Genomic DNA, 12,016 nt, shown 5'->3' on the forward strand with positions numbered 1-12,016 from the left:
TACTTTCAAAAGAAGGATATAGATATTACATTTTGTTTCTTGATGCATATTCAAAATTTTCTTGGGCTTACTTCTTAAAATATAGATCTCAAGCATTAAACTCTTTTCTTGAATTTAAGAAGATGCCAAAGTTACAATTTCAAAAGAAATTGAAGATTCTTCAAACAGATGCTGCAAAAGAATACCAAAGTTTCAGTTCTATACTCAAAGAGAATGACATAACTTATAGATTTAGCTACCCTCGTACGCATGAGCAAAATGGTGCCCTTGTGAGGAAGCATCACCATATCACATAAACAGGCCTCACTTTATTAGTTGAATCTGGTTTGTCGTTTGATTATTGGTGTCATGCATTTGCTTGTACTACATTTGTTATAAATCGCATTCCTACACCTGTTCTAAAACTAAAATCTCCATTTGAAACTTTATTCCATATGAAGCCAGATTATAGCATATTCAGAAGTTTCGAATGTAAGTGTTATCCATATCTTAGACCTTATAATCAATATAAAATAGATTAACGGTCTAAACCATGCATATTTCTAGGTTACATTGTAATCATAATGGTTTTAAATGTCTTGATTCAATAGGTAGAATTTATATCGTTAAGCATGTTATATTTGATGATTTTGATTTTCCTATGCTTGGTAAAAGAAAAGAATATTTGAGTTATCATTTTACTCAAGGTAATATACATCCTCCTATTATATCTACTGTTCCTAGTTGTAATGTGCCTCAAATTGAGGATACTCCTCAACCTACAAGTCTTGTGACCATTACTCCTGCGGTTATGCTTCCTGACAATGTAGGAACTATTTTAATTAAGAATACAAATACTTCCACTGCTGAGATTGATTCTGATATAGGTCCTAGCTTTGGAGCTATAACCCTTGTCAACAATAATCATCTTATGGTCACAAGAGGCAAGGCTCGTATTTTTAAACCAAAAGTCACGTATCTGAAATGGAACCTAGTACAGTTAGAGAAGCTTTACAATCTCTTAAATGGATTCAAACTATGCATGAAGAACTCAACGCTTTAATAAAAAACCAAACATGGGATCTTGTTCCTTTACCTTCACATAGAAAACCCCTCGGATCCAAGTGGATTTTCCGGCTCAAACACAATCTTGATGGCAACATCTCTAAATATAAGGTTAGGCTAGTGACAAGAAGATTTACCCAACAACATGGTTTGGATTATCAAGAAACTTTTAGCCTTGTAGTTAAACATATGACTATCAGTGTCATCTTGTTTGTTGCACTATTTACAGACTGGTCTGTTAGACAAGTGGATGTTAATGATGCCTTTTTGAATGGTAATCTAAAGGAAGTGGTTTACATGAAACCACCAGAAGGGTTTCACAACAACAATCCCAATTTGGTATGTAGATTAAATAAGACAATCTATGTATTAAAACAAACTCCAAGAGCTTGGTTTGGCAAACTAGTCTATACACTTGTATCCTTTAGATTTGTTTAAGCTAAATGTGATAATTTATTATTTATACATTTTACTGCTAATACTATTACATATATGCTAAACAATGCAGACTTTGTGCAACATATTATCCCCAAATTAAATAAAAAATTTTCCTTAAAAGGATCTTGGAGAATTGCACTATTTTCTTGGAATAGAAGCCAAAAATCTCAATGATGGTAAGTTACTCTTAAATCAATTTAAATATGCTTCTGACTTGTTGTGTAAACTTAAAATGCAAGATGCAAAACTTGTGAAGACTCCTCTTGCTCCTGGATATAAATTTCAATATGAGGAAACAAACGCAGCTGAAGTCTGTATCGTTCTGTTGTTGGCGCTCTTTAATAACTCACTATTACTAGGCCTGATCTTGCCTTCACAATCAACAAATTATGCTATGTCAATATATGCACAAGCCATTACAAAGTCATTAAAGATAGTAAAAATGGTCTTACAATATATAAGTGGGACACGTGATCATGGTTTGCTTTTTGAAAAGTTAAACAATCTGCATATATTGGGCTACTGTGACAATGAATGGACTACTATTTCTTGGAAGCAATATGATATCCTGGATGGCGAAGAAACAAGTAGTTTCAAAGAGTAGCATAGAGGCAGAATACAGAAGTATTGCCGTTCTGGTAGCAGAAACTCAGTGGCTCAAATCTCTTCTCACAGAACCCAGAATAACAGCAACGATTCCTCCTCTCATTTGATGTGACAAAGCATTTCAAGTTAAATTTATGGTTTGTTTGCGAGAAGACTGCCATAGGAGAAATAAATGTCAAATATGTCCACTCTTTGCAAGAAAGTGTTAAAAGACAAGACCGATACAACTTATAAGAAAAATAGCTGAATTATAATCTAATATATATTAAGATATATATAGTTTAAACTCTTTTTCTCCTTAAGAGTTTTTGCTTTTAATAATATCTTTGAAAAGTTTCTTATAGAGATTATCGATAAAGTACATCAATTGTGTGCATTTTAATTATATAGCTACTGTTAAAAAGAAGGTATGTTAAAGAAGGTGTTCGGATGATTTTTCTTAGAATTATATTAATAATTTTACTTATAAAAATTAATGTTTAAAAGAAAATTTAAATTTCATCAGATAAATACTTTTTTAATAAATTAATTAGGCAAGAAATTAATAAATAAAAAATAAGTAATGATTCGCCTAAAATTTAATTTTTGGAGATTGAGAACATGACGTGGTGCATCTCGTCCGAATGAATCATAACAAGTGAGAAGTTTGCAAATAAAGGAAGAAAACATATGCAGGGCAGTCCTTAATTTCAATGAAAAAATTAATAGAATCCTTATCATATTTACAACTTAAACAACATAACAGATGAATACAGAGGAAATGCAATGGTCAATATCATTGCTGGTTTAGTCATCACTACTGAATTCTGAAGTACATTAAAAGGGAATAGCAGCATGCGTAACTGCAAAATATGACAATGTTAATTCCTTGGTATGCTCCTTCCACATGAAATGCTGAAGTGGACAATAACTACGATTTCAAAGGGTGCATGTTTTTAACTAAGGCAGCTCTTGTAGCAATAACTACAATTCCAAGTGCTTCATGTTTTGATACATCTCCCTTTCTGAAATGGAATTCACCAGAGAAAGAATTTCCTCCTTTTGCTAAATCAATTTTTGTAGGAAAAAGCACAATTCAGATGAAAATCAATAATTTATTATATTAGATAGCAATCGTGTTAATATTTTGCAATGAACTAAAAAAGGAATGGCATATCGAAAAGCAACTTACCCACAAACTCTGGTTCAGTGGACCATGGGTAAATCATGCATCTTATGAAGGATCTTTCGGCCCTAGGTTCCTATTTGATCATCAAAACGAGCAAATTTTCCACCCTGAAAAGAAAAGGATGGAGTCCAAAACTTCAAGTTGTAATGTAGTGATGCAAAGCACAATCATTGATAGCCTAAATAAAGATGAACCTGTAACTAAGGCTTATAATTTATATTCTGAAATAACAATTTGTCCAAAATGCTCTCACTTACACTACTCTAATTCATGACTTTCACACGATGGCTCAACCGAAAGAAGCAATTGGTTTGTTAAATGAAATGAAATTGAAACACATCAACCATGCGAAACATACATATAAATTCATGATTCAACCCAAACATTAATTGAATATAATTTTCATGGTTGATGTTTTTCACTGCCATTTCATTTAACAGACAAATCAATTATTTCTGTCGGTTGAGCGATCATGTGAAAGACATGGGTTAAAGTACCGTATGTGACAAACATTAGGAGAAATTCGATTGACAAACATTTCAGAATATAAATGACATGCTAGGTTACAATTTTATCTTTATGTAAATATAAGCTATCAATGATCGTGCTTTACATTACCACATTTTCTTCGATTCGTTCCATAACTGATACGCTGCAACAGAAATCGATTGAGAGAGACATTTCACAACTCTGTGATTTTAAGAAGGAATGGGGGAAAAGGCTTCGAGTGTGGCGATGAGGAAGGTGAGGTTTGCAATTTATAGAGTGATTCACGGGATAGATAACATCGTATCCGTTCATTTGTCTGTTACTTCTTTTATTTACACCCTCAGATATTATCCTCGTGAAACAAACCTAAATCAATATATTCTGTTTTCTTTTTTGAAAAGAATATTTTTTTTATCATTATTAAATATTTTTTTTAAAAGAATATATTCTGTTAAAAAGGGAAAGATATGTGATTTTTTTTTTCTTTCTAATTGAGATGATATATATTATTAAATGTATGAATTTTACCATAAAATTATTCGCTTCTTCTCAAGTGATTTTTCCTTTCCAGTCACATTTGATTTTGATTTGAGATTATAGAAATCAATTCCTCAAATAAATGCAATTAATTTTTTCACATAACTTTAACGTATATCAATATATTACAGTAAAAAAAAAAAACGAAGAAAATATATCATTTAATTTTTTTAATTCACATGAGAGATTTCGCCCAATGTGTGTGGATCTTATTTACCATAAAATGAATTAATAATTTACCTCCGTGCAAATTGGCTTTTGATTGACTTCAGATCATAGAAATCAATTTCCATGTGGAATAGAAATATAGAATTCACGTATTTTAGAATGTGAAATATTTATTATATATAATAAATTATATATAAATAAATATCACATTTTAATATATGAATTATATTTTAAATTTATAATAAATAATTTATTTGTATTACATAAAAATTATTTATTAATAATTTATTTTAAAATATTAAAATTTAATTAATAAATAAAAATTGAATCGATAAGGAAATAATAGAATTTAAAACGCTTTCATTAAAAAAATTCTTAAAAAAGTTATATATTCAATATATAAGAATTAATTTTTAACGTAACTATACCCTCCTGAGTCTAAGGCTGAACTACAGCATCAGTTATGGGTTAAGTTATTAAAGGTCCATCGACATAACAATGATATAATTATTGAATTAACCCCCTAAGTTTAAGGGCTCTGGCCCAATAGTCATTGTAATCCCTTAGGTCCAGGGCAAAAAGTTTCTCGGAACAGTAACCTAAACAGAAATATATTATATTATCTTGAATCTTTAATTAGAGAAGAGTAAAAAGTTTGTGAGCGGATTTTAAACTGGCGTTTGCTTTTATAGTTAATTCAAGATAAAAAATAATGAGAATATCTTTGTTAATACCGAAGCAGCAAACTTTCGGTGTGTTTGGTTTGACGTTAAAACCCGAAAGAACGCACGTTAAACTTAAAAGCTTCTATATTTTAGTATTGGAAAATAGGAAAGTTTAGTTACGTTATTTGAAACGTTTTCTCAAAGATAAACTTTGTTGTGAGCCCGATAAAACGTATCAGTTACCTCTTAAAAAAATCAACCCAACTGAACTGTTTTGAAGTGGATTAGTTCGAAAGGGCCCTATGCCAAGCCTGTTTACCGGGCCGTTTTAATGGATCGGTTGTTTCTGAATTGATCAGATTTTTAAAACTGAATTGGTTTTGAACAGTTTGGAACTCCTTTCAAACTGGTTTTTAAGCCTGATTTCCATACTTTTTTATTTTATCTACAGCAGCAAGCAGTTCAAAACTGAAGGGGGTTTGTAAACATAAATTGTTGTACCAGCACTGTGCAATGCTGATCAACTAAATTTCGCCATTAAGGTAAGTCAATTTCATTGCAATAGGCATGTTTATATAAACTTCTTTCAGAAATACTTCAAAGTTCTAAAAGATAAAATAGATTGAAAAATTAAAATATTTTTTTTGGTAAACTAAAATAATGTTAGTGAAGAAAACGTAACTCACGAGTTGAAAGTGGAAGAATGCATTATCTTATTGAATAATCACTAGCATAAACAAATAATAAGTAACAACAAATAAAATAAACGGTACTAAAAACTTGATCAAACAACTAAAGAAAAATCTAAAGCAACTATTAATACATGCTCAATAAATTAACTTATAAGTTAAAAATAAAATTTTGAATAAATTAGTGAAAGAAAATTCTTACAAATTAATTTATGAACAAATTTATTTCATTTTTTCTTCTTATATTTTTCACATAAATGTACTTATCGAGAAATTTTACGAAATTTACCGAGACCCTTGAATCTCTTGATGAAATGCCTGCAGGTATATGCTGCCGTTCAGGGAACCTTTTAATCTTGAAATATCTTCCTATAGTGATAAATCCAAATTCATGTTCTGATGTGAATGCCTACTACAGGAAGCATTATGGTTTTGTGGATGATATGCAGTTCAAATCAACCCCAAGATTATAAAATGAAATAACTATCATAAGCCATACAGTGAATAACATGCCCACTTCGAATTCCATAGATGTCATGTTGACTAAAGTGTAGAATTTGGTGGGAACGGAGAACAATATCAGAAAATTTCAAGATGACACTCAACTATCATAAATATGAAAATTGAGTCATTAATGCAAGGCATTCTCCTTGTACATGATGTGAGTAGGACTAAAGGCATTGAAAACCCTAAACGTCCAGATTATAAGAAATCTGGTTAAGGGGAGTATTGGAAAGGTTCAAGGTGAAATCTGAAAGTAAATCAGGATGGCTTATAGTATTTTGTTGGTACAAATGGCATCTTTGTAACAACTCCTTCATTAGATTTTCCTCTAATAATAATCTTCACTTTGGTGCCAGCCTTGTGCAATCCTGATTTCACATATCCCATGGCTATGTTCTTCTTCAGGCAAGGGCTGAATCCACCACTGGTGACTTCCCCAATGTTGTTCCCTCCTTCATCTTGAATCTCACTGTGGCTTCTAGGAGGAGGGCCAGAAGAGAAAAAACCAACACGCCTGATCTTAGGACCTTCTTCAAGCTGTTTTTGGATAATCTGAGCCCCTAGAAAGCCCCCTTCTGCTCTCCTTCTCTTCCCTATGGCCCATGTAAGTCCTGCCTCAATTGGTGTAATGTGCTGTTCCATGTCATTGCCATATAAACATAATCCAGCCTCAAGTCGAAGACTATCTCGAGCACCTAATCCGGTCAGTCTTATCTTCCCTTCTGATTTTTCCAGAATTGCCTTGGTAAGATCCACTGCATTTTCTGAGGGAACTGATATCTCAAATCCATCTTCTCCAGTGTACCTGAAAGTCTCAGTGAAGAGGGTGTTATTATGCACAGTAGTAGTACTACCATTGGGATTAAGCATTGCACCCCTTGGAAACTTAGTTAACAACACAGAAACCAACTGAAATTATCAAATTGCACTGATTATATAAGTCAGGAAATAACAGCATTTTATAAGGAAAGATTTTTAACATTGATGTAAAGTGACACAAGATGGGATTTTCAGATGTAGCATTACTGCAAGAAAACATACCCTGTCCGCGTAAGAAAGCACTGTGAACCATTGATGTCCAACACACGGAACTGTCCAAAGTAGATCTTGCTTAAATCCTCTTTTGTCAGGTGTTGAAGAACTTGAGCAGCAAGAGGACCCTGCTACAAAGGAAATAAGGATCCTTTGTTAATGTTAATGTTAAGAACAGAACATGAATTTAAAATTCCCTCAATTTAGTAATCAGTTTTAAAAAGAACACATTTCTCTTTTCATGTTGAATTTCCAAATTTTGTCTCTCTCTCTTCATAGGTATTAAATAGATGGGGGTTTATAAATATTTGTGAATATTTATGAAGAGAGAGATGGACACAAGATAACAAGCAGTATGTTATCAGAGCTGGTGATAGTATAGACTGAATTATTTCATAAGCATTCTTAAATCTAAAATGAAGATTACATCCATCTCAATAATACAGAAATGGAGGGAATAAACTCAATAGAAGCAAGTTCAAAATGTGTGGCATGATGCAAATGTACAAGAGTGTGATAAATGACCTGCAAAGCAAGAAGAGATCTTTCATCATGGATGTGCCATGACACATCACCACCTTTTGCTTTGAATGCCTTCATATGCTCCTCAATATGAGCCAAATCCTTATCCCTACACCCAGCATTCACAACCAAGTATATGTGATCATCCTTCACCTTGGTAATCACCGAATCATCAATTGCCCCACCTTTTTCATTTGTGAAGACAGTCAATGTACCAGTTCCAGGGGCAAGTCCAGCAACATCAGCAATGACAAGCTTTTCAAGGAATGGGACAGAGTCCTTTCCCTTGAGGCTTAACCCACACATATGGGAAACATCAAAAAGGCTACCATTCTCCCTACAGTTCAGGGTTGAGTCCATGATGGAGTCCTTATATTGGATTGGCATGCTCCATCCAGCAAATGGCACCATCTTCCCTCCATTAGCAACATGGAAGTCATAAAGGACTGTCTTCTTCAGCTCAGCTTCTGAGGTGAAATACCGACTAGCAACAGCCTTCTTATCACCGTGGCCAAGACGGCGTGTGATTGATTGCCCAAGTTGCCACAAGCCCCCCCTCATTTTCTGTTATCTGAGGAGCAAAAGGAGTTCAATTTCAAAATTATTAATTTAAACAAAGCATAACTTTGATCACTTGATTAAGAATCTGTTTGGATTCAAGTTTAGAACAATTTTCGAGAACTTCTCTGTAGAAAAAAAAAGAAAAATTCCAATGAAAAAGATCTTCTAAGCTTGTATGCAAACAGGCTCTAATTAGGAGTCAAAGAAATCCTTGCCATCTATAGTATAACATTAACGTAGTACTCATCACGTTACTCTCTCTAGTCCCTACCCCAAAAAGGACTAAATTTTCAATGCCAAAATCAAAGCCAAGCAAGCTGTTTGATCCCATTTCATTGAGATGTTGATACAGTTCTAGAAATGATCAAAACTTGGCAGAAACAAACAAACAAACAAATGAGGCTAATTGCCACTGGCCAGATTCATAGGTGACACTTGAGAGAAGAATAATTCCATTTCTTCTCTATAAACCAGAAGTGGGCACATCTCGTGATCTCAGACAATGAATAAATCCCATGAGATAATAGTAAGTCAAATTCCAAACATAAAACATCCTAGAAAACCTCTAGCCAACGCATTGTAGAACTCAGAACCAGAATCAAGATATCAATGTAACGCAGCGAGGGACATATAACACGGAAAATCATACAAAATGAAATAAAAGAGGCTCTTTATCATCAACAGCAATACAGAACATAACACCCCAGAGAGCCAGAGACACGATAAAGTCCAATCTTTCTCAATTGTCTAGATCCAAATTTCAATTCCCAGATTCACCAGAATCATCATAAACTCGAGATCACGGTACATTACGTTAGAGCAAAGACGAGTCTACATGGAAAAATGCAACGAAGTAAGAGATAAAAGAAGGGTAAAGGCACTTACATGGTTTTGTTTGGTGTGTGATGTAAATTGAGAATGAGTAAATCTGGGTGCCCGAAAAGGCATTCAGCAGTGCAAAACAGAAGGATCTGAAAGATGACCCTTTTCTATATATATGTCTATGAAATAAGATGCTCGCTTATCTGCTGTAACTTTAAGTTGTAAGGAGACATATTTGAATAAAAAAAATATATACAGAGTAACACAAAGAAAATAATAAAAGAAGAGGGTTGGTGTGAGGGAATTTGTTGAGACTTACTTTGTCTTGCGCTTTGTTCAAGTGTTGCTCGATCATGCTATGCTTTTTATGTACCCCAGCATCCGATGGCCACTAGAAAGGGAAACTCAATGATGCTCTGTCTCTGCCGCTGATCTTGTCCGAAGTTTCTGTTCAGTGGGACCCACTTTCGTGACCCTCGATTATAAATTCATGGTTGAAAGTTGAAAGTTGAAACTTGAAAATAGGACTACGAGTGTACCCAGCAAGTTACGAGATAAATTAATTTGAGTTAATCACCTATATATTTTTAGTGTAAAGTTTTTTTATATTCATCTATTGCAACCCGAAAATTTCTGATCTTGCGACCTATAGTTTAGACATCTTTTTAAAAGTCTCATCAATTAAAGAATGTCTGGACGTCAGGCTAATCCTTAATGAATAGTTTTTTAAAAATAAGTTTATGGAGTCGCCATTAATGTTTTACTCAAAACATTGAAAAAAGAAAAGGTTTTTAAAGGTCCAATAATAGTCTTAATAACTAAAATTGGGTCCGAGGGTCGGTTACGTGTAGGGAAGGTATTAAGCATCCCTACAATGTCCTTAATCGATACCCTATGACGAAGTTAACATTATAAACAATAATAATATAAATATTAAATCTCCTTTTATTGGTAAATATTTACATGCTTGAAATTTAAATTAAACAATTAATTTTAAAATATCTACATGATTGTTTTTATTATAATAATATTTATCAAAGATAAGAAATAAAAGAGAGAGAAGAAAATTGATTTAAATACCTTGTAACAAGCTTTGTTAGATCTTCTAATATAGAAACTATAGGTGCTTTGTGACAATCTTTCACACTACACAAATGTCTCACAAGTCTCAAGAAATACAATAGGAGGGAGAGAAAGAGAAATTTCGATTATATCTTTTAATTGTGTCATGTCACTATAAACACATTTATTTTTAATAGTGACATGACATAATTAAAAGATATAATTGGTTGTCAGTGTAAAAAAATTTTACACTAACACTACCTAGGTGGTTAACTCAATTAATTTTGGCTTAAAATGGATTTTGATTGTAGTTTCTGATTTTTTTTCTTTATTTTTATTTTTTTAAAATTTATTAACATTATTTTTTGTTCTTATGAAATATTTTTTTTTTATCTTTTTAAAATGATTAAATTTTAGTTTTGAATTCTTTAAAAATATTTTTTTTTTACTTTAATCCTTCTAAAATTTTAAGTTATCACTTTTTTTTTCTTATCTATGATTATAAAATATATAAATCACATTTATTTTAATAATGTATTATATTTTTTTAGATATGTCTCAAACTAACATGATATTATTGATAGTTGTGAATGACACTTGAATACTCTTTTAGTAAACAAGCAAGTAATTAAAAATAATTACATAATAAAAAAAGACTTAGAATAGTAATTTTAAATTTTAGAAGGATTAAAGAATAAAATAAAAAACAAGAACTAAAATTAAACTTTATTATTTTATAGAGATTAAAATCATATTTAAGTAAAAAAAAATTACCTCACAAAATAAAAGACAGGCAAAGATTACAATCTAAAGTAGATAAATTAATCTATTAATTTGTAATTTGCATATTTACTAACTTTAAACTTTATTTAAAGTAGTAATATATCTAATTATTCCATGAAATAATTATAATGAATTATAATAAATTTGTAGTCTTTCAATAATAATTATTTTAACTTTTAAAATCAGAAAAAAAAAATATAACATAAAAAAACATCAAGAAGTTAGGTTGGTCTGTTGGAGGGACTCGACTTCTTAACGGGTCAATAAAAAATATAAATAAATAAATAAGCCAGAAAACAGGTTTTAGGGATGGATTTTTCAGAGTGAGAAAAGTGTTATTGGGATAAATAATCTTTGGAGGATGTTATATCGGTAAATAATCCTTTTTATATTATTGAAATAAAATCTAGTCATACGGATACTTTTAATTGTGTGAATGACTTATTTAAGAAATTATCTTCATTTTGAGTAAAAGGGAATAAGTAAACTGTATAAGAACTTCATTTTGAGTAAGAAAAGAAAAAAGTAATTTGTATAATAGTTCTCCGTCTACATTTTTTTTTTACTTTTAGTAATATATTTAATTTAACAACATGCTATAAAATTTATACTTAATATTTATTCTTATTTTGAGTTTTTTTTTCTCTCTTTAATTGTTTAATATATCATATTTTATAATATAAAAAATAAAATACGAAGTTTTTAATTTTCTAAATTACACTTTTAACTAACCGTGAAGTATAGTTTGACTTTGATCTAAAATTCTTCTTCAAGCCTACCTTATATAATGTTGTTAGATGTATTAGTCTTCTTATAAAAAATATTAATTTAATTTTTTATTTTTATTTTTCAACTATTCAAATCAAAGCTAGAATTGTAAACTCTGCAATTTCTAAGAAATAAAAGTAATAATGTTTTTTTAGAGA

General features: G+C 31.3%; 1 protein-coding gene and 1 long non-coding RNA gene across 2 annotated transcripts; both read right to left on the reverse strand.

The window, feature by feature from the left end:
* Positions 1-2,741: 2,741 nt before the first annotated feature.
* Positions 2,742-4,156, reverse strand: LOC114916234 (uncharacterized). The gene is made up of 2 exons (XR_003804625.2): positions 3,260-4,156; positions 2,742-3,132 (listed from the first exon to the last, which is right to left on the reverse strand). It is a non-coding gene; the product is annotated as an uncharacterized LOC114916234 (long non-coding RNA).
* A 2,227-nt stretch (positions 4,157-6,383) lies between these two features.
* On the reverse strand, positions 6,384-9,489 carry LOC109804187 (aminomethyltransferase, mitochondrial). Its single transcript, XM_020365979.3, has 4 exons — positions 9,309-9,489; positions 7,866-8,433; positions 7,350-7,468; positions 6,384-7,113 (listed from the first exon to the last, which is right to left on the reverse strand). Exons 2-4 carry the CDS (start codon positions 8,421-8,423, stop codon positions 6,567-6,569), a joined length of 1,224 nt encoding a protein of 407 aa, XP_020221568.1. The 5' UTR covers positions 8,424-8,433; positions 9,309-9,489; the 3' UTR covers positions 6,384-6,566.
* Between the last annotated feature and the right edge of the window lie 2,527 nt (positions 9,490-12,016).

This window comes from Cajanus cajan, chromosome 1, assembly GCF_000230855.2.
Source record: "Cajanus cajan strain Asha chromosome 1, NIPB_CcT2T_4, whole genome shotgun sequence".
NCBI classification, from domain to species: domain Eukaryota; kingdom Viridiplantae; phylum Streptophyta; class Magnoliopsida; order Fabales; family Fabaceae; genus Cajanus; species Cajanus cajan.

Excerpts from the sequence above, each read along its gene's own strand:
- LOC109804187 (XM_020365979.3), bottom strand. The coding sequence starts at position 8,423 with ATGAGGGGGGGCTTGTGGCAACTTGGGCAATCAATCACACGCCGTCTT. Across the intron at positions 7,469-7,865 it reads GATCTCTTCTTGCTTTGCAG|GGTCCTCTTGCTGCTCAAGT; the intron begins GTCATTTATCAC and ends CCTTTGTAGCAG. Across the intron at positions 7,114-7,349 it reads TGCTTTCTTACGCGGACAGG|GTACACTGGAGAAGATGGAT; the intron begins GTATGTTTTCTT and ends TGAGACTTTCAG.